Source organism: Melozone crissalis, unplaced genomic scaffold (genome assembly GCF_028551555.1).
Source record: "Melozone crissalis strain CALT ecotype California unplaced genomic scaffold, PUWL_Pcris_2 ptg000006l_1, whole genome shotgun sequence".
In the NCBI taxonomy this organism is placed as follows: Eukaryota; Metazoa; Chordata; class Aves; order Passeriformes; family Passerellidae; genus Melozone; species Melozone crissalis.
In genome coordinates, this window is record NW_026535784.1 from 36,468,364 (window position 1) to 36,487,941 (window position 19,578).

At 38.0% G+C, this 19,578-nt stretch overlaps 1 protein-coding gene across 1 annotated transcript; it reads left to right on the forward strand.

The window, feature by feature from the left end:
• Nucleotides 1-8: 8 nt before the first annotated feature.
• On the forward strand, nt 9-16,739 carry ASIC5 (acid sensing ion channel subunit family member 5). Its single transcript, XM_054295814.1, has 10 exons — nt 9-48; nt 2,128-2,434; nt 4,743-4,974; nt 6,105-6,224; nt 7,151-7,300; nt 7,874-8,021; nt 9,543-9,599; nt 11,690-11,858; nt 15,215-15,306; nt 15,933-16,739. The coding sequence occupies exons 1-10, from the start codon at nt 9-11 to the stop codon at nt 16,130-16,132; spliced, it is 1,515 nt and encodes a 504-aa protein (XP_054151789.1). The 3' UTR covers nt 16,133-16,739.
• The last annotated feature ends 2,839 nt before the right edge of the window (nt 16,740-19,578 follow it).

Here is a 19,578-nt window from a genome sequence, read left to right on the forward strand (position 1 = left end):
ACGGCCTCATGGACCAGCTCAGGAGATTCATTCAATGGGATGCCAAAGGTATGTAACTAGGTATGTTAGAGTACTTTACCAACAGATTTGTTATTTGTCATCTTGTCCAAAAGTAGCAATAATGTACCTTTTCAAGATACAACAAAGAAGGGAGACCTCAAAAAAGCTTGAAGAAAAAAATCTGTATGCTTACTTAAGAAATGTTAAAAGCCTTTAGCTATTGGCCCTCTGTGTATTTAGAATAAAGCTAATACAGTTTTAACTAGGGAATTGCTAAATAGCATTTTCTACAGAAATCTGGAAGTAGAGTAAGATTTTTTTCTCGGGTGAAACATAATTTTTACTTACTACTATTTACTATACTAGCTATGCACAGGAGGAGAAATGCAGCTTAGCTTAATTTTTGCTAGATTCAAAGTTACACCTCTGTTGATTAAGGAACTACTGTTTTTTGATGGCACTTGGCTTCTATGTAGGGACATGCTATCATTCTTATACTAGCCAAATGCATATAAGAGAAATAAATAGTCACAGCATTGTCCTTGGAGAAAAGTATCTGACTTGCCTGTGATCTCTTGTTGCAGTCTATAGGCTGCAGATGCAGAGATGTAGAATGTACTTCTCCCTCTGTTCTGTTTTGGGGAACAGGAAAAGAACTCATCCCACTGTCCATGTGCTAGTGAGAGAGAAGCCTACAGCAAAACCAGAAATCTTCACCATTCCAGCATGATGTACAAATCCACACATGGCTGAACAGATTTGCAGTGGGCTCCAGCAGTCACTAGAGCTAGGAGAGAAACTTTTGAACAGTTTTGCAGCGGAAAACTGTCTGAGGATAAAACAAGGTCATAGTAAATTACATAATATTGATCAAAGTACTTACCCAGACCTTAAAAGAGCAACATAAAGTAAATTCTTTCCCTTCAGAAACATTTTGAAATCCAGCACCACCTGGGATTTCATTATCATGGTCCAGAGACTGTGGGCCAAAGAAAGGCCCCAGAGTACTGATGTGGTCACGATGTGGCTCTGGCAGATGACTCTTACATCCCTTTGTTCCTTTGCCCAGCTGTAATAGCCTTGAGTAACTCAGTCTTTAAAAGGCTATATTCTCTACCTACCACACATGCAAAGAATTAAAGCTAATTTTTGGATACAAACAGAAGACAAGCATTTAATTGCTGTTAAACACTGATCTAAATAATACATTTTTGGGTATTAAAAACTGTCTCACAAACTTTCTTGATTTACTGTTATTATGGACTTAATGCCAAATAAAAAGTAGTGGATGGCATTCTGTGGAAGAAGCACTTTGCAAAAAGAGAGATCCAATTTTGACAAGGTACAAAAAAGATCTCATGAAGTTTCCTTTATTTGGATATTTTGGGAGAGAAAATTAAGTTTAAATTCATGTCCAAAAGGTTATTAGGCATTAAGCGATGTAACGTTTCTGCAGTTCCAGATATTGACTACATTCATTATTGTTATAGCCCTTTTTAAATTTTAAAAATGGTTTGGTTTATTTTAATATCAGTTTATAGAAAACATGATGTAAATGAAAACTAAACCCATCCCATTTCAAAGTTATGGCATCAGACAAGTGCGAACCTAAGAAAATGAGATGGGGTATTTTTTTGAACCTGCAAAACTTCCAATTCTTATCTTGAAAATTTTAATAGTGAAAGAGTGAAATTCCCTTTCATATAATTCCATATCATTCATTTTAAACCTAATTTGTCAGAGCATGTGTGAAGGACCAGTCCTTTATGGAGTTGTTGCTGTAAAAACGAGATGTTTAACTTTTCACATAAGCTCACAGCAGCCCATGGTTTGAGACCCCTGATGTATGCCAAAATCCTATCTTTCCCCCAAAAGTGAAACTACTCTTAAATTAAAGTGCTTAAACATTTGTGGGCTTGAAATACTGCAAGATATACTTTATACTCAGGGCAACACTGAGCCCATCTCTTCCCACACAACTCTTCCATCCTCAGAATCAAGTTCATTACTTAAAGAGAGAATTTACAATTAAAGGGAAAATTTACATCAGAATTATGTGGATTCCTTTTTTTTTAGTGATGGTTAAACGCTAATTTTTTCAAAATTTTAACTTTGTTCCACATTCAGGAATACTGGAAAAGATACGATTGTGTTTGATAAAGAAACTGCTGCCAGACTGGGAAGACAGAAGGAAGTATCACGAGGAGTTTGCCTCATCCACTTCGTTCCATGGTGTGCACAACATTGTGCACAGGCAGAGCAGGGCCCGCAGGGCGCTGTGGCTGCTGGTGGTGGCGGGCTGCCTCGCCACTGCTGCCTGGCAGATCTGCAGCCGCTTCAGCTACTACCTCAGCTGGCCAACCACCACTGCCGTGGTGGTCCAGTACACGGAAAAAGTCAAATTCCCCGCCGTGACCTTCTGCAACTTGAACAGGTACAAATTATGTTTGTTGTTTGCTCTTGAGACACAACACATCTTCTTCTGAAAGCAGATAGGTTTCACAACCTGTTTGGACAAATCACATAAACCAAGGAAAATATGGCTATGAGGGGCATGTCTTCCACATGTCCCTCACCTCCCTCACCACCACATGATACTTAAAAAAGGATGAAAATACAAGAATCAAGAAAGGGAGGCTGCTTTTATAATCTCCCCCTTCCTTCAGATGACATGATTTTTAAGTTTCACAACAGAAGTTGGAATAGAAAGACTCTGGTAGTAGTGTTCTGTGTATCAGTGTTGCTTTTCAGTGTAACTAAGGGGCAGCCATCAGCCCCATTCAAGTTAAAAATAAAAGACAAGATTAACAAATGATTTTAAACAGGAACTTCATGCAAAGGTAAAAATCTTAGGTAAAACAGATATTCCTTTTTCAGAGGTGCTCAGCCTTTACAACTCCTGTTGATGTCTGGAGTTTTTGCAGGACAAAAACATTTGGGTTGTTTGGAAATCGTGTGTCTAAGCAAGAGCTTCACTACAGATTTCTACATTTGAAGACAGTGTCCAACATTCAGTGCAGCCACTTCAAAAATAATTTAATGAAATTGTGGCCTGATTTTTAGAGCAAAAACATAACTTAGGAACAGTTTTAGAAACACAGAAAGCTTATCCACATTTTTTTCCTCAAAAATTACATTTTCTCATTTTCCACCTTCTGCTGGCAGAATCAGCCAGAAGCCCAAGTCTCAAAGGCCTGGAGTCATTCTGCCTCTCTCTGCCACATCCTCATTACCTGCATAAAGCTACCCTGGGTTGTACCACACGATGGGCACTGCAGACAGAAGTCTCTCTGGCTGCAGTGGGCTGGCTGTTACAGACAAGCCTCAGTTCTTGTAACTATAGCAGCAGCACACCGTAAGGAGCCAGCCACTGAGCACAGCATTTTCCCATCCAAGTAACAGTTTGCTGCCGTATCCATCTGCCAGTCACGCTGTGCTTACTCTCCCCTCCTGCTCTTATTAACTGGGGTTTTTTCATTAGCAGGACAAAGAGGCACAGCACTCCCTTTGTCTTCATTTTTTGACTCAAATTTAGTGGTGAAAAGCTGTTCCTACTAACCTTCCTTAAACTGGGGCATCAAGATCTCTTACACAAATATGTTACGTTAATACATTTTTAAAAATAACTTTATAACTTCTGTAAAGCCTTACTTTACTTCAATAAAGAACTTTAGTGCTGTACGTAAGGTAAGCACCACCAAAGTCTCATCATGTTTTTGAGTCTTTTCTAGTGGATTCAAAGAGTAAAGATCACCTTTGATTAAACCACCACACCACCAGCTCATGGGAAGGTACACTGTCTGGAGTGGGGTGCAGTGCCTTAGTAAAGCAGGCACATGAGACTACTACAAATGTGCTTAGAATTCCATTTCCAAATTAATGAAGACAGCTTTTTTTCTGAAAGGGACAGCTCCTCTCAGCTAGTTTCCCACTCGTAAACTCAATTGTTCAGCTTGCCATCGGTTCTACTAATCTGGTTGTTGATTTATGTGAATAGTTCATTTTTGTATTTGCAGGGTTTCCAGACGAAGAAATGATGGCTCTAACTTCCTAACGGAAGGAACATGGATCTAACTCCACATTCTTAGAAGGCTAATTTATTATTTTATGATACTATATTATATTAAAGAATACTATAGTAAACTATACTAAAGAATACAGAAAGGATACTTACAAAAGGCTAAAAGATAAAAATAAAAGCTCATCACTCCTTCCACAGTCCTGACACAGCTTGGCACTGATTGGCCAATGAATGAAAACACTCACACCAGAAACCAATGAAACAACCACCAAACACATTCCAAAGCAGCAAAACACAGGAGAAGCAAATGAGATAATATTATTTTCCTTTTTCTCTAAGGCTTCTCAGCTTCCCAGGAGAAGAATTCTGGGCAAAGGGATTTTTCCAGAGAATGTGACAGTGACAGTTCATTTACTCAGGGAATTTGGGTTTTAATGTTTAGTAAATAACCACAGACAACAGAAATACTTCCTATATGACTGACCAGAATAGCCATGGGAAGGTGGATATTTGCTGTTTCCAGATATGGAAGATACAATCCTAGAGATAGGGACTATATTGTTTGTTCATGTTGCAGAGATCAAACTGCAACCTGTTGGGTAAGAATCACTTATAGTTTGTGGGCAGATAGCAAATTTGTCACAGTTTTGTCAAAATTAGCCTTCAGATCAGTCCTATAACTACAGAATCCCAAGCAATTCTTTCTCCTTCTCATTGGCAGGTTTCAAGCTCATGCTGTGAGCAACCTGAAAGTAATTTTTTTAATTTGGAACACTGTATCTGCAATTCTCCAAAAATTTGCTATGGAAGACAAATATTCCGAGGAGTTAAATGATTTCCTACTTGGGAACCAGAACTTCAGCATCAAAGACTTTACAAGGCAAAATGGGTTTTATCTGAACAGCAGCACATTGCTTGAATGTGATTTTTTTGGAAAGCCATGTTACCCACAGGTAAATATGTTTATTTTATTAAAACAATAGCACAGAGAGGAAGGGGATATATTCTTTATGCTCAACTTGAAATGTCTAGCTTTGCCACCTGCTCCCCTATGCTCTTTTACAGTCAGAAAATAGAGAACAAAAGTCCTGCTCTAAATTACCCTGAGGGTCTCACTTCTCCCACTGACTACAGAGGCAGCCTGCTGGACTCTCTCAGCTGTAAGATGGGATTTCAGTTCAAATTGCTCTCTGCCTGATGCCACTTCTGCACAGACAGCCGCCCTTGAAAGCTGTCACCCCCCCAGGCTGAATCTAACAACCTTTTCCATCAGTGGCCTACAATGAAGGACAGTTTGAACCAAGTTTTTTTTACATGACTTGATTCTGTGGTTTTGTTCTTGAGGTCAAGAATACAGAAAGCCAGGGTAACAGGAATTTTAAATCTTGAAAAGAAAATAGCCCATGTTTGGGAATTTGGGATGACAGCCAAAAAATATGATCATCCCATTTTTATGTCAATTCTGCTGTAAATGAATTCCCAACTTAGATAGAAAATATGAACAAAGTCAGGTCTATATCCTTTCAGATTAATCTAAACTTTAGATATGCTGTAGATTCTAAAATTAGGCATTAGAGACTTCTCTTAACTGGAAGACACTAGTGCTAAGAACTAAACTAAAGCAATGAGATGCATTCATATTAAATTTTGAGGTGGTTTCAGGAAAAAATGCAAATATTGTACTTTCATATGTAACATGACGTTTAGTTTTGAAACAGTCTGCACTAAGCAGCTAATGGAAAAAAATTAAAATTTATTTTTGAACATATAATTTCTGTATAATGTAACAGGTATAGAAATAACACAGGACCTCATTAAATTATTCTGAGCAGCTCATTAGTATTAATAAAGAATGTGAAATTTCTCCTTTAAACATCATTTTCTATAGAAAGGGCTGAAATACTTTTGAATATTTCATTAAACACCTCTTTTCTGATTGTAATATCGAGAACTTTGGAGAAAAAAATAAAACAAAATAAGTCAACAACAACCCCAGTAGTGCCTTTCTTGCATTGTAATTAACTAAGGAAACTACAAGTGTTCTTTCTTTCATTTCACCCTTCCCTATTTTCCTTTATTGAAGGATTTTGAACATGTCTTTACTGAATATGGAAACTGCTTTACTTTTAATCACAATGATCTTTCAGCAAGAAGAGTGAGTTTGTCTGGAAGAGGCTTACATTTGCTTTTTGATGTCCAGCAGGTACAGCTATCCTAAGGATTATAAGCAACGAATCATGTACTAACTTATAAATTCGTGGAGGGGGTTTTTTTGTTTGGTTTGGGATTTTTGTTTGATTGGGTTTACACAGGCCTCCAGAATTTCATGCACAAAATTCAAAATCAAGACTATTTCCAAGTGAGAGGGTATTTTAAAGGAAATACCAAAATAGAGCTTTAAAAAGACAGAATTAGTAGTGACTCTGTCCCCAGCTAAGGGGAAGAAGGTTGTGAGTGAGCATACACATGCACTGCTCAGCCAGAACTGAAACACGTCATCAGAAGAGTGATTTAATTTTATACAAGCAGTTCATCTTAATAAAAGGCCCAGAAGGGAAGGTCACCTGGTGTCAGTTTCTAAGTAGCACCAAATTTTAGTTAGAGCAGCTGCAGCAGCTCAATGCCAGCCAAGACCTTTGCACTGTAAATTGCTTCTGACATTAGAATTGTCTTTGACCAACAAAAAGGCAGAACACAGGGAATATCACCTTGTGCGAACAGGGAAGAAAACTAATAGATTGATAAATTATTAGACATTGGCTTTTCTTCTCTAGGAATTATGAGTCAGGAGTGAAAGGTTCTGAAGAGAATAATGGAAAGCTTAGTGAAATGTGATGGGTAGTTGCAAGTAAAAGGAACAAATCTCCAAGTTATGAGTAAATGCTAACCTATGGCTTCTTGTATTTAAAATTGGGGTTGCCAAAAAGAATAAAAAGGTTAAAAGTTTATAGCAACTGTAAGGAAAACCACAGAGGTAATGAACAAAGGAAATTCAAGTCAGTTTTCTTCTGTGCTTTCCCGTAAATTGCCAAAAATATTACTAAACAGCACAGTACCACAATAGATACAGCTAAAAGCTCAGATGGCAAGCAAAGCCAAAAGGACTTTAAACAATTCTTTTTGTATCAGGACAAATTCACTGATGAGCCTACCCTTGGTTATACTGACGCTGGAATAACTTTTGTTGTCCACTCACCCCAAGAGCTGCCGCGCTTTGATGGGTTGGGTTTGCTGACGCCAGTGGGGACGCACGCGCAGGTCGCAATCCGCCAGCTGAAGGTAAGGGCTCTGCCCAGGGACTGGGAGTGGTGTTTGTTACTGTCTCCTGTTCTCTTCTGAAGCACTAACAATGAATCACACATGTTGGCGTGCAAAATATCTATTATGCCTTAGTGAGTCCAAAAAATAACATTTCCTCCAGACGCAAGCGAAATTTGGGAGAATATCACTGGTTTTCCTAATTTCTCTATCAAATTGTCTCTATCAAAGTCAGCCTTTATTTCCTGTAACTTTACAACCTCATTGACAGATAATGATAAAAGGCATCACAGAATTTCCCCTACCAACACATTCTGCTATCATTAAGGGGTTCTCAAATTCCTAGCAGAATTCAAGAGGAGTAGAGAACCATTTTACACTAAGCTGTCTAATCAGGACCTACTTTTGCTTTGAGAGAGGGGAGATGAATTTTTAATCCCAAGAGCATGAACTGTAATTGCCTCTAATTAAATCACAATGTTACAGCTTGTATCTTCAACAGGCTTCCTGCAGCACTTTAAAATGTGGAAAAGCAATACCAGTGTTTAAAAGAGACCCAAAAAAATTGTATCTTTTGTTATTATTGTCCTACAGTCAATTATCCAAGAATACCCATGGGGAGAGTGCAAGCCTGATATAAAGCTTCAGTACCACGAGATTTATAGTACTAATGGATGTTTGCTGGAATGCAAAGCCCGGTACATTCAGGACTGGTGTGGCTGTTTGCCATTCATTCTTCCAGGTATTTCTCAGGAAAATCATTATACCCCACGCTGATCATCTTCCTGGAAGATCTCATGTGTTATTGAATAGCCAGAGCTATTGCTATATACTGAATAGACAGAGCACACATTTGAGGGAAATATCCAGTTGATATTAATTAAAATTCCAAGGAAACAAGCAAGATATCTGGTCAAGGCTAGACCTAGCATTTGGGTCATTGTCTATTCTTAGGATACAGACCAAAAAATAGAAAGAAACAATTATGCCTCAGGAGTGCAAGACAGGTCCGTAGTCTTCAACCTGACCTCCTAAGGAGCTGGAACTGAACCCATAAGAAGGCATAAATTTTCACACATAATCCAGGCAACTTACTTTGCAGGCAGGTGTTCAGTAACCACAGCAGAAGAGCTGGCTTGAAGACAGAATCTCAGGACTCCTACATGAGCCACAGAAAGAGCCTGGCAGCAGCAAGGGCTCCACAAAGCCAAAAGGGCTGTATGAAGCCTTCTAATCAGCTTCAAATGTGGAGCACCAGGTGCATGCTGTAATACTCCCCTAAAGTATCCAGGTTGCTTAATCACTCTAGAAATGTAAGGCAGTAACAGTGAGCTCTCACACCTTTTCAGCATTAATGACAATACTGTCACCTAAAGCAACCCTGGAACCCAGATCTCTGCTCTTGCACCTCTTTTCTCACAACTGGGGGGCAAGAAAGCCACTAGATCACAAGAAAGCCTGTACTGACTCATTGTATTTTTTAAATATGCTCAAGCAAGGCAGAAAGCTCTTACTAAATCAGACCCACTAATATGTAATCTCTAGTCTGTTAGTTTGGGAACCCCTGGGAAAAGAGGTTGGCAGCCTTCTGCAAACTGTCATGGAAAAGGCGTTGCCAAGACAATTAAGTCTGGGTCTCCCATGCCTGGGGTGACAGCTTTATACAACTTTATATGAGGACAATTAGATAAAGGAGAGCAATGCCTTCTGGAACTGTGTGCTAAACTGCTACACAACATTTCCATGTGATGGAAAAAAAATTTAAAATGGGGTGAAACTGAGACCAACTGAAAATTTTGCTCTAGTTCAGCATACTATTTTACATCCTAGATCTCCAAAAAACTCCTGCATGAAGCTCAGAATTTCTGCAGAAACATGTGGGATGTAATCTCATATTAAATCTACCTTACTTTGGGTTTATTTTTTTTTCATTTCCACTAGGAAAAGCAGAAATTCCTGTCTTTAGCAAGCTAACATCAAGAGTGAGCCACTCTTAAGCTTAAAGGAAGTTCAGGCTGGTACACGTAATGAAGGTGTTTGCTCCATCAGCAGCCTCCTGGCTTGGTCTGTTGTGTCTCTTCAGCCTGTCCCCTTCCCGGTGTTGGTAACTGCACTGTGCCCAGCTGAATTGATTTCTCAGTTGGATAATCATTAACCTGAAGTGATGAGCAAGTTTTGATGACATTACATTTCAGTTTAGTACAAATAGAGCTAAGGGTTAGATGGTTAATTGAGGCTCCTAAATATTTTTATTTATTTTTAGGAAATGGAACAGAATGTGACTTGCTGAAGTTTTACAAATGTGTTTATCCAGCAGTCTGTAAGTAATAACTTCATATTCATGATTTCCAAGCCAATTACAAATAGTAGACAATATCGATAATGAAAATAATCTGAAATGGAGTACATCCCAGTTCATTTAATATTCTGAAAACAGAGACCAAACAGAGCATGAAATATATGTCCATTAAAAAAAAAACACACAAAAATACTCAAAAAAGAAAAGTGTGTGTATGTATGTATATATATAAACTAATAGGAGAATTCATTTTAGCAATCAGAAATGGTTTAAAATGGAAGAATATCCAACTAATATGCTTTTAATTACCAAGCCTCTGGCTAGCATTTTCACATCTTCACAGCATCCTTCTAGATCCAATGTTATATTCTTTGTGCAAGAAGAGTGAACAGTACAGTAATAACAGGTTTGTTAACAGGCAAAACAGAAATCACTAGCTTTAAGATTTCATCTTTTTAAAAGTAAAATATAAATTTTGAAAGCACTTGAAATGCAATTCTTTTCCATAAACAATCTATGCACAGTGGGTATGAAATTTGTAAGTCACTGCAACAGACTGGAAAATACATAAAACAGTAATCTGAGAAGTTACTTTTCATGAACCTCAGAAAGCTTTGTTTTTGAATTGGTTTGGTTTCTATTGTGTAATGTGACTCCGAGTGATTAGCAGACTCAGAAGTTGGTGGGGGGGACTGTTTTGATAAGGTGTGTGCAATATTCAGGCCAGATCTTCTACTGTCAACAATTACTTGTTTCCCTGTAAGCTATTTTAAAATGGATTCCACTAAGTTCACATTCTTATATAACCATGATCCTTAAAAGCCTGTCATGAGGGAAGATGTATATTATTTTACTTAAGAGATATTCAGTGACTGAATGTCAAAGAAAGCACAGAGCAATAAGCAAAAATGACCCCAAATTCCTCTGAAGGATGGCCAGGATTCAGAGCTGGATCCCAGAAGGTTTGCAGATTGATGGTCTCTGGGATCTCATTTTAGGGGCTGACCCTCCTTTGACAATGTCAGAGAGGTAAGATAACAAAATAACAAAATTGATCTGATAACAAAATCTCAAGTAACAGCACACTTATCCAGTATCTGCAGGACCCACTAAGAGCATTATTTTAGCAGCTCTAAAGGCTGCCTCTCCAGAATAAAATCCACAACCCCAGCATCCCTGGAGAGTATTTCAAGTCATGAGCTAACAGGCTGAGATATCTCTTCCTCTGTGCTTTGCAAAAGTGAGAAGCCCACCAGCAGAATGAACAGACACTGCCTCTGCCACCCCACAAACAGGGCAAATAGAGCATCACAAGCAGGAGATCACAGTGCTCATCTCACAGTGATGACTTATGATTTAGGAAACATTTATGCCTTACAATTTTTCATCCACATTGTTTTTCTCTAGCCTTGCCAGATTTCTGTAATGATTCTTTTCTGTACTTCTTTCTGTAATTCCTTGTTAAGACGAATGGTTCCCCAGTTTCATGGCAGCCAGACCTGCAGAATTTTATGACTTCTCTTCAGTACTTGAAGAGACAAAGCTTTCCCTAAGCCTTCTTAGCTGTCTTGAGCCCAATTACGAAATGGCAGGCAGGGGTTAAGGTAAAGTGAATTATCTTACCAAGGTTTTTACAGTTATCAGATGATAGCCAACTGCAGTTGGAGCTGCTCTGGAAGCTGTTTCTGTGCACTGAAATGAGCTGGGCAGGCACTAAGGCATCAATATCAAGGATATATATCTAAGTATTTAATTAAAAAGCTAGCACAGAACATGGAAAGTTTTCTGTTGTCTTTTTATTTAACTGTGGGAGAGAAATAGTAAGCACATAAAGCCCCAATGAAGGCAGAAACACTTAGAGGTGCTGTATTTCTTTGGAAAAAGTGAGAAAAATATCTCAACCCTTGTTTTTGTGCACCAGTTTCCCAAATGAAAGTTGCAAACACTTATTTAATCCTTCAATACTGGTAAGTATCCACTTTTCTTGGGATAATTAATCTACGCATTTATGAAAGACAATTAAAAGTAATTTAGTAAGTAATTTTTTTAAATTTTTAAACTGTGTGTTTTCTAAGAAATATTGTATAAAATTATTTATTCTGAAATTTCAGATAATATAGAGATAAAAGGATTATGTACAGTAGGAACACACAATTCCACTTGCCCTGCCCCATGTGAAGAAACAGATTATCCTACCACTGTCACCTATTCAAACTTTGGAGGAGAAAAAGCCATAAAATATTTTTCTACAAAACTGAAGAAGAGCCCAGAATACATCAGGTAATCTTGCTTAACACCTTGTCTAACAAAGAAATTATCAATTCCTTTTAACCATGGTAGCAGAGTGTATGATGAAAATATGACCTTAAAAAGATATTCTTATGTGTGGTATTAATAACATTGCCTGTGAGATAACATAATCTCTTGGACAAACTGGTTAAGATTTATACTAATTCATGTCTATATTGATGTATGTATGTATTATACACATACATATATATGTATGTATATAATATACTAAGATACACCTAAGACTGTATAAAAAAGAATAGAAAATGCAATTACAATCTAATATTCTCAATTACCTTCTCTTTCACTAATCTCTTATGACAAAGTTTTTTTATCACTGTTTCAATTAGGAATAAAAAAGTAGGGTTATTAAACATATTCACAATGGATTCATTAGAGAAAACCAATCTTCACACTTCCACAAATTAAGGCAATGAAGAAACATAAATAGATGCTGCATAAAGTTTTTCTCCTTTTAGCCTATTCCCAAAGGAAGTTTTGTAAATACTGAAGACCTGGGTTTTATTGTAGCAGCAAAGCTAAAAATTTAATAACATTTTCTATTGCTAGTAGAATTCCTTAACACTATTTATATTATGGAAGTTATTTAGAAAATCTTTGGTACCACATCAATTCTCACAAGGTAGCAGAAGAGAGAAACAGGTTGGTTGTGTGTGATTGAAAGCACTACTCAGAAAAAGGAGTTGGAAAATTTAATCCAGTTTCATACACTGAGTTGCCTCTTTCTCATAGCCAGAGATGTCAGCAGTGCAAATAAGTATTAAGGCAGGTGCTACATGAACTCACGGTATATACAATATCAAAGTATGCTTATAAAAAACTGTAGAACATTTGATTCCTGAAATATCTATGAGTTTCATTCTCTCAGTGACTTTGGTTTTCTCACTTTTGAAGCCATCAGTCTGCAAATGCTGACTGATATGCTGGCATATGTTTATACATGCACAGGAACTATACAAATGATAAAATGGTTGGGTTGGATGGGACCTTTAATGGTCAACTAATCCAATTCCTCTGCAATGAGCAGGGACATCATCATCTACATCAGGTTGCTCAGAGCCCAGTCCAACCTGACCTTGAATGTTTCCAGGCATGGGCTAGTCACCACCTCTCAGGGCAACCCGTTCCAGTGTTTCACCATGCTTGTTGCAAAAGATGCCTCCCTTACACCTAGTCTGAATCTACCCTTAGTTTACAACCATTACCTCTTGTCCTATATCTACAGGCCCTATTAAAAGTCTGTTCCAAATGAACATTATGAAAATGAAACCTGTTATATACAAACAATAACAATCCCTTCAGGACATTTTATCTTTGTTGATTACTTTATTGTCTGCAAACATTATGCGCAACTCAGTAATTATTCAATTACATAAGGGAACATACAAGAAATTCCCCTGTAACCAGGCCTTAACCAATAGGAATCCTGCCAACACATTAATGAGTACACATTTCAAACTATAAAACATAGAAATGTAATTATTTCTGAAGATGTTATGAGGAAAAAGTTAAATATTTATTGATAATTCTGCTAGCAAATCCATTACAAGGGCAGGAGCCTTACTAACAGAATCTAGGAGAAAAGGATTATTTTTACACATTAGCGCTACCTGAATTTTAGAATTTTCACCCAAAGAGATAGAAGTGATGATTTTGTATAGAAAATACTTTATTTTCATTAATATTGTTAATGAGCTCACTGTCACTGCCAAAGCAAAAACCTGTAGCTGTTAACACTTCTGAAGGATCACAGGAGGGTTTGGATTGGAAGGGACCTTAATGATCATCCAACCCGTGTGGACAGGGATACCACCCTCTACATCAGGTTGCTCAAAGCCCATCCAACACGGCCTCGATCACTGCCAGGGATGGGGTATCCACAACTTCTCTGGGCAACCTGTTCCAGTGCCTCATCACCCTCACAGTAAAGACTTTCTTCCCAATATCTAATCTAAACCTACTCTGTTTTGGCTTAAAGCCATTCCCCTTGTCCTATCCCTACATATCTTTGTAAGAAGTCCCATTCTGTGGTTTTTGTGAGTCTCCTTTAGGTACTGGCAGGGTGCTGTGATTTCCCTCCAGATGATTCTCTTTTCCAGGCTGAGCAGCCACAAGTCTCTCAGCCTGTCCTCATAGGTGAGGTGCTCCAGCCCTCTGATCATCCTCATGGCCTCCTCTGGACTCTCTCTACATCCTTTTTATGATGGGAGCCCCAGAACTGGACAAAACACTCCATTCTGCCCCTCTACTTCACTCTTCCCTCAGTGTTCTGGTCACTCTTCCTTCGATGCAGTCCGGGCTGACTCCAAGGGCTCCAAGTGCACATTGCTGGTTTGTGTTGAGCTTCTCCTCAACAAACAGCCCAAGTCCCTCCACTTGGGGCTGCTCTCATTTTATTCTCTGTTCTACGCCACTTGTGCTTGTGCTTGCCCTGATCCAGGTTCAGTGCTTAGCACCTGGCCTTGCTGAACTGTGTGAAGTTTGCACAGGCTCACCTCTCAAACCTGTCCAGGTCCCCGCTCCTGGGATGGCAACCCTTCCCTCCAGCATGTCAGTCACACCACACAGCTCCGTGTCATCGACAAACTTGCCAAAGAAGCCCTCAGTGCCACTGTCCGTATCACTAAAAAGATGTTCAACAGCACTGGTCAAAATATTCTACTTGGACATTGAGCCATTGACATTATGTGCGCAGTCAGTTTTTGTGTCAGTTTTCTTCCAAACCCATTATTTTTATATTCCATTTAAGACTTAGGCAGAGTCTTTCTGTAGACAAGATACCATAAAGAGGAGTTCTTCACTCCTCTTTATTACCTGAGTTATTACACAGGTCTTGCTCAAACTGAGATTTACCTACTCTTCCACTTTTGCAGCAGGCAAGAATATAATTAGATAAGTGAAGCTACTTGCAGAGGGTAGAACTGAACATCCAAGTTTAGGACGAGCACTGCTCTGCACAAACATCCCAATTGAAATAAGCACAATTAAATATGCACTTGCATGTAATTAAGAGTGATAGGCTACACTTTACTTGACATGTCCATTCAAGTTTCTCTCAGTGATCCTTAAAAATAATGAGTCTATTGCACAGTACAGATCTAGAGCTACCTTTTCAACACAATGGGAAGATCTACTCCTGCTAAACTGCTGTTGTTATTTGGATTTAGGGGTTTCTCCTTCTCTCATGTAACTGATTTTGATAAAACTCATCTAACTTCTCATTAAAGACACCATCCCTCTCCCTGAACTCAGACCATGCTGACAGATGTTGGTAAAAATGAGCAGCACTCCTGACTGTCTCAAGTAAACTCTGTATTTGTCATTAGGCAAAACCTTGTGCGTATTGAGATTAAATATCATGATCTGAGCTACAAAATAACACAGCAGCAGAAGGCTTTGACTATCTCTGAGTTGCTTGGTAAGTGAATGCTTAATATTTATTATTGATTAATAATTAATCTAAAAATAATATTTTTTTTAAAAAAACAGACAACAAACTCCCCTCATTTTTAAAATTCTCCCACTTCATGAATAAAAAACTACTTCTGAACAAGAAGCACAATTTTTATATGTAATAGTAATAATCATGTCTGTCTTGTGGTAATTTTTGATACAGTCTCCCATCATTCCACTAAAGAAGCCGTGGTATGGACAGCAGATGAGAGTAAGAGTTAAGTTTGGCACTAGTTTATGGTTCTGTTACACACAGGACTGTAAGAACAGTGACATTTGGGGATTTGGAGAGGAGAGGAAGAACATGGGAATGAGAAGCAAGGGAACAGCTAAAAGGGCATGGAAGAAGTAAATATTTTAAGTATCCATTTCACAGTAGGATGTCTTGTGTTGTACTTGCTTTATTTAGAATTTTCAAAAACACATTAGTCCTCTTCAGTAAACTTTCTTAAGAATATTAATTCTGTTTTCCTAAAGTGATGGATTATGTATATTGAATTTATGCAGCACTTGAGCCTGGCAGGGTTTTGTTTGCTTGCTAGACTAAACCAGATGCTTTGTATGACACATGTTTATTTCCTTCTATTACAGCTGATGTAGGTGGCCAGCTTGGATTGTTTTGTGGTGCCAGTATGATTACAATCATAGAACTGCTAGAGTATGTTTTTACTAACTTCTGTTGGATGTGCATCTTTCTTCTTTTGAAAGCTCCTGAAATGCCTCAATGGAACAATCCATCCCAGAACCAACCAACACAAAAGGGAAAAAAGAGGAGAATACAAGAATGTTAATGGCTTGTGGAAGTCTGGAACTAATTGGTTTTGCAAATTCCCTTTCTTTTTAAGATACAAAGGAGACTGTAATATTTTACACTGCTCTCCTTATTCTCCCTATTATTCCCTAAAATGATTTAACTGTGCTAAATAACTTTAAAGAGCGCATTTCACAAAGTCTCACTTTCCTTCTCATATAAAGAAAAATGTAATCTTTAACTTTGATTTAACAAATTAGGGGTTTTTTTAAAATATCATGGCAAGTGATGCTGACATATGATACAATTTAGCATTCGTAACCCAGATTTTATCTTCTGTGTTCTGAGTGATGAGAAGTAATACACATGCCAATTTATCTCACAGAAATTTCTTGACTACCATAAACATGGAGCATTGCTAATTCTAAAATGCTTGTTCCTTATTAGCAACTCTTCTAGTATGTTATCATTGTAACATATTCCATTGAAGAATATGGTAACTTCACCTAGAACAATTAGGAATGTGCCTAATAGCAATAAAATTTACAATACTACCTGTGTGAAACACATCAAAAAATCTCATCAGTCTGCCAGCTATTATGGAGAACAACAGGGCATCCAAGTGGATGGCAAGTGGGCAAACACAGGTCAAGTTCAGTGTTTAATGTCATGAAAGATGATAATAAAGGCTTCATCTAAGTCTCACTAAATATGAGTCAGTGTAAGAATTTTGTGGCTTTGGTACTGATTCAGGCTTCCTGAACATTTATTTCAGTGTTCAGAAAAGCTTCCATGATTTCCTGCATCCATTTGGGCTTATAGAACAGTGGTGGTTTAGTCTTCTACTTTTTTAAGACTGCAGTGATTAAAAAAAATAATAAGTGTATTTACTGAAGAGCCAAGTCCTTAAGGTCAGATATAAAGCAATGAAAATGCTACCACTTGGCCATCATTGGCAACAGCTTCCCTTCACCATAAGCCCTAGGATTTGCAATTCAGGAAACACAGGAAATGTTTTTGCTACCTAGAAAGAGTTGCCTTGATTTTTGTCCTCTAACCTTTTTTCTCAATTCTTATTTATTGGTCACTCCACTTCTGCTGGGACTTTCCCCCCTCACTGTTACCAAGCACAGGCACATTTGGCTCAGCACTGCTATAAAAATTATTCTAACCCCACTGTTCAAGGTGTGCATTAGCCAACCCAGAGGAAGAATGGAAAGAACAGAGCAAACATATTGCAATATTTCTCCAAAGACTTCCCCCAGCCTCAAACAGTTTCTAACTGTGGAATTCTCGAGCCAAAAGAAATTATAGATTTGGAAGTAGAAACCAGGTATTATGTGACTTATGGAAAAAAAGAAAAGCAGGGTAAAGTTTAAACATAGTAATCAAGCACACCTTGTATTTCAGAGATCAAAGTGTTTTGTAGCTATCAATCACAATGATTTGTTTTGTTTGCTTCTATTAATAAGAGCTGAATAAAATAACATTAGTATTGTAAGGGCTAAAGAAAACAAAACTGGTATTGTTTCTGTCCAAAGGTTCACGAGAAATGAGGCACAGAACATGCTAAAAAATCAGCCAAAAAAGCACCACTTCCCAGAAAGGGAACGTACTGAAATCTTTGCTTTGTTTAACAAGACTAAAATGACTTTTGCTTACACCACTGACTTTGGACAAGGACAGCTGAAATCACAGCTTGGTTACAGATTCTTTTAACACACGTGGCAGAAGGAGTTCTGAAGAAAGCACAAAGACTTGTTTTGCCCAAGGTCAAGTGACAGACTTGGATGGGGTTTTTTTTCAGCAATGGTTTGTGATAAGATTATATAAAGCAATTGATTCCCCAGCACAGCTAAATTTAGGAAGTGTGCTGTGCAGCAGAGCAGAAGTAAGGGTGCTTTTGTATTTTGATGTATGACTACTCCTCTATTATGGCAATAGGATTTTAAAAAGTGTTAAAGAAAATGTCTGGCTTTACTGACTGGGTGACAATGTCATATCTGTAATGAAAGCAGAAGCAGGGTATTTTAACAGTTTGATCAGATCATCTCCTACTTTAGCATGACTTTGTCGCTTATTTATTCAGTTTTCCTTTTCACAAGTACACATCCATGCTCCAAGAAAACATACTGGCAAGCTTTTCCCATAGCAATTGATTCCAAAATGGTAGTCTTAACAATGAAATTAGTTTATATGATTGGAAAAGCTCCCTCAAGCTTCTCTCAAGTCTTTTTCTAATGTGCAATATAGAATTTTGTAAAAAAAATTAAAAATATATTTTAAAATGCATTCTGTAGAAGCCATTAAACTTTAATGCTGTAGAGAATCTTAGACTATTGCATACATTTTCTGAAGAACCAAGGAAAGAAATTTAGTTACGTGGATAATGACCTGTGTTTGGGAGCTCTGGATTTTATAGAGTGGTGTCACATTCATTTATGAATTTTGTAAGTATTTTTCATAGAGTGTTGTTTATACATAGAGTATTATTTATACATAGTATTCATTTTCAACTGAGTCCCTGGTATGAGGAAGACATACTTAATACTATCAGAGAACTTTCCATGAGAGAATGGGGTGGGGGAAAGTTGGGGATAGCTAAAGATATGAATCACACCTTTTGACAAGTTTTTTTTTTAGCTCATTTCCCTTCTTCTAACTGTCTCACAATACAACTATTGCAATGTACATGGCAGCCATCTCTAAAGGAGTGCCAGAAAGTAAGGAATTATTCAAGAAATAATTTCATTTTTCCCAGAGTTCAGGAAACAGGTCTGGCACTTGCTTATTTGGCACAGCAAAATGTAGAATGTACAGAACAGCCTATACAGAAGGATTTGGAGCAGACTCTCATGGCACAGATGAATTCACTGCAACATTTCACCAGTAGATGCCCCACTTACCTTAGGCTGCTGTTCACAAGGCTCCTCTTGCACAGTTGACTTCTCAGCACTTCTTAGAGAATTTCTCAGAGTAGCTGAAGTCAGATTGTTTCCCTCTGGTTAATGATGTATCAGCTGGGGAAATATTTCAAAGGAGCTCCTGACAAACCTGCCATTATTAGACCTGCCATTATTAAAGAGACATCATCTTTGTAGCACTATGTTTAGATGGATTTCTGAGGAAAACAAACAAAAAAAAGTACACAGCCATCCCCACTCTGCATCAAAATAACCTACCAAAGCATTTCTTAAGGAGCTTAAACATGCCAGCTGATCTAAAGTTGCTTAAGAAAGTGTTGGTTAAGGTAAAATAATTATCCTCACCAACTACTTTAAACTGAAACTATGGGGGGGGGGGGGGGGGCAGGGGGGGGGGAGGAGGATTATTTCCCTATATAATCACTCAAGTTTGAAGGCAGTTAGCTGTGCCTACACCCTAGCCCAAATACAAGTGTTTGCACTGCGTGTGAATCTGGTGCTGGCAAAACTTCAGAAAAGAACTCTTCCTCACCTGAGTAGTACCTCATGGCAGCATGAAAGC

Excerpts from the sequence above, each read along its gene's own strand:
- ASIC5 (XM_054295814.1), top strand. The coding sequence starts at position 9 with ATGGACCAGCTCAGGAGATTCATTCAATGGGATGCCAAAG. Across the intron at positions 2,435-4,742 it reads ACCTTCTGCAACTTGAACAG|GTTTCAAGCTCATGCTGTGA; the intron begins GTACAAATTATG and ends TCTCATTGGCAG. Across the intron at positions 11,859-15,214 it reads AAGAGCCCAGAATACATCAG|GCAAAACCTTGTGCGTATTG; the intron begins GTAATCTTGCTT and ends ATTTGTCATTAG.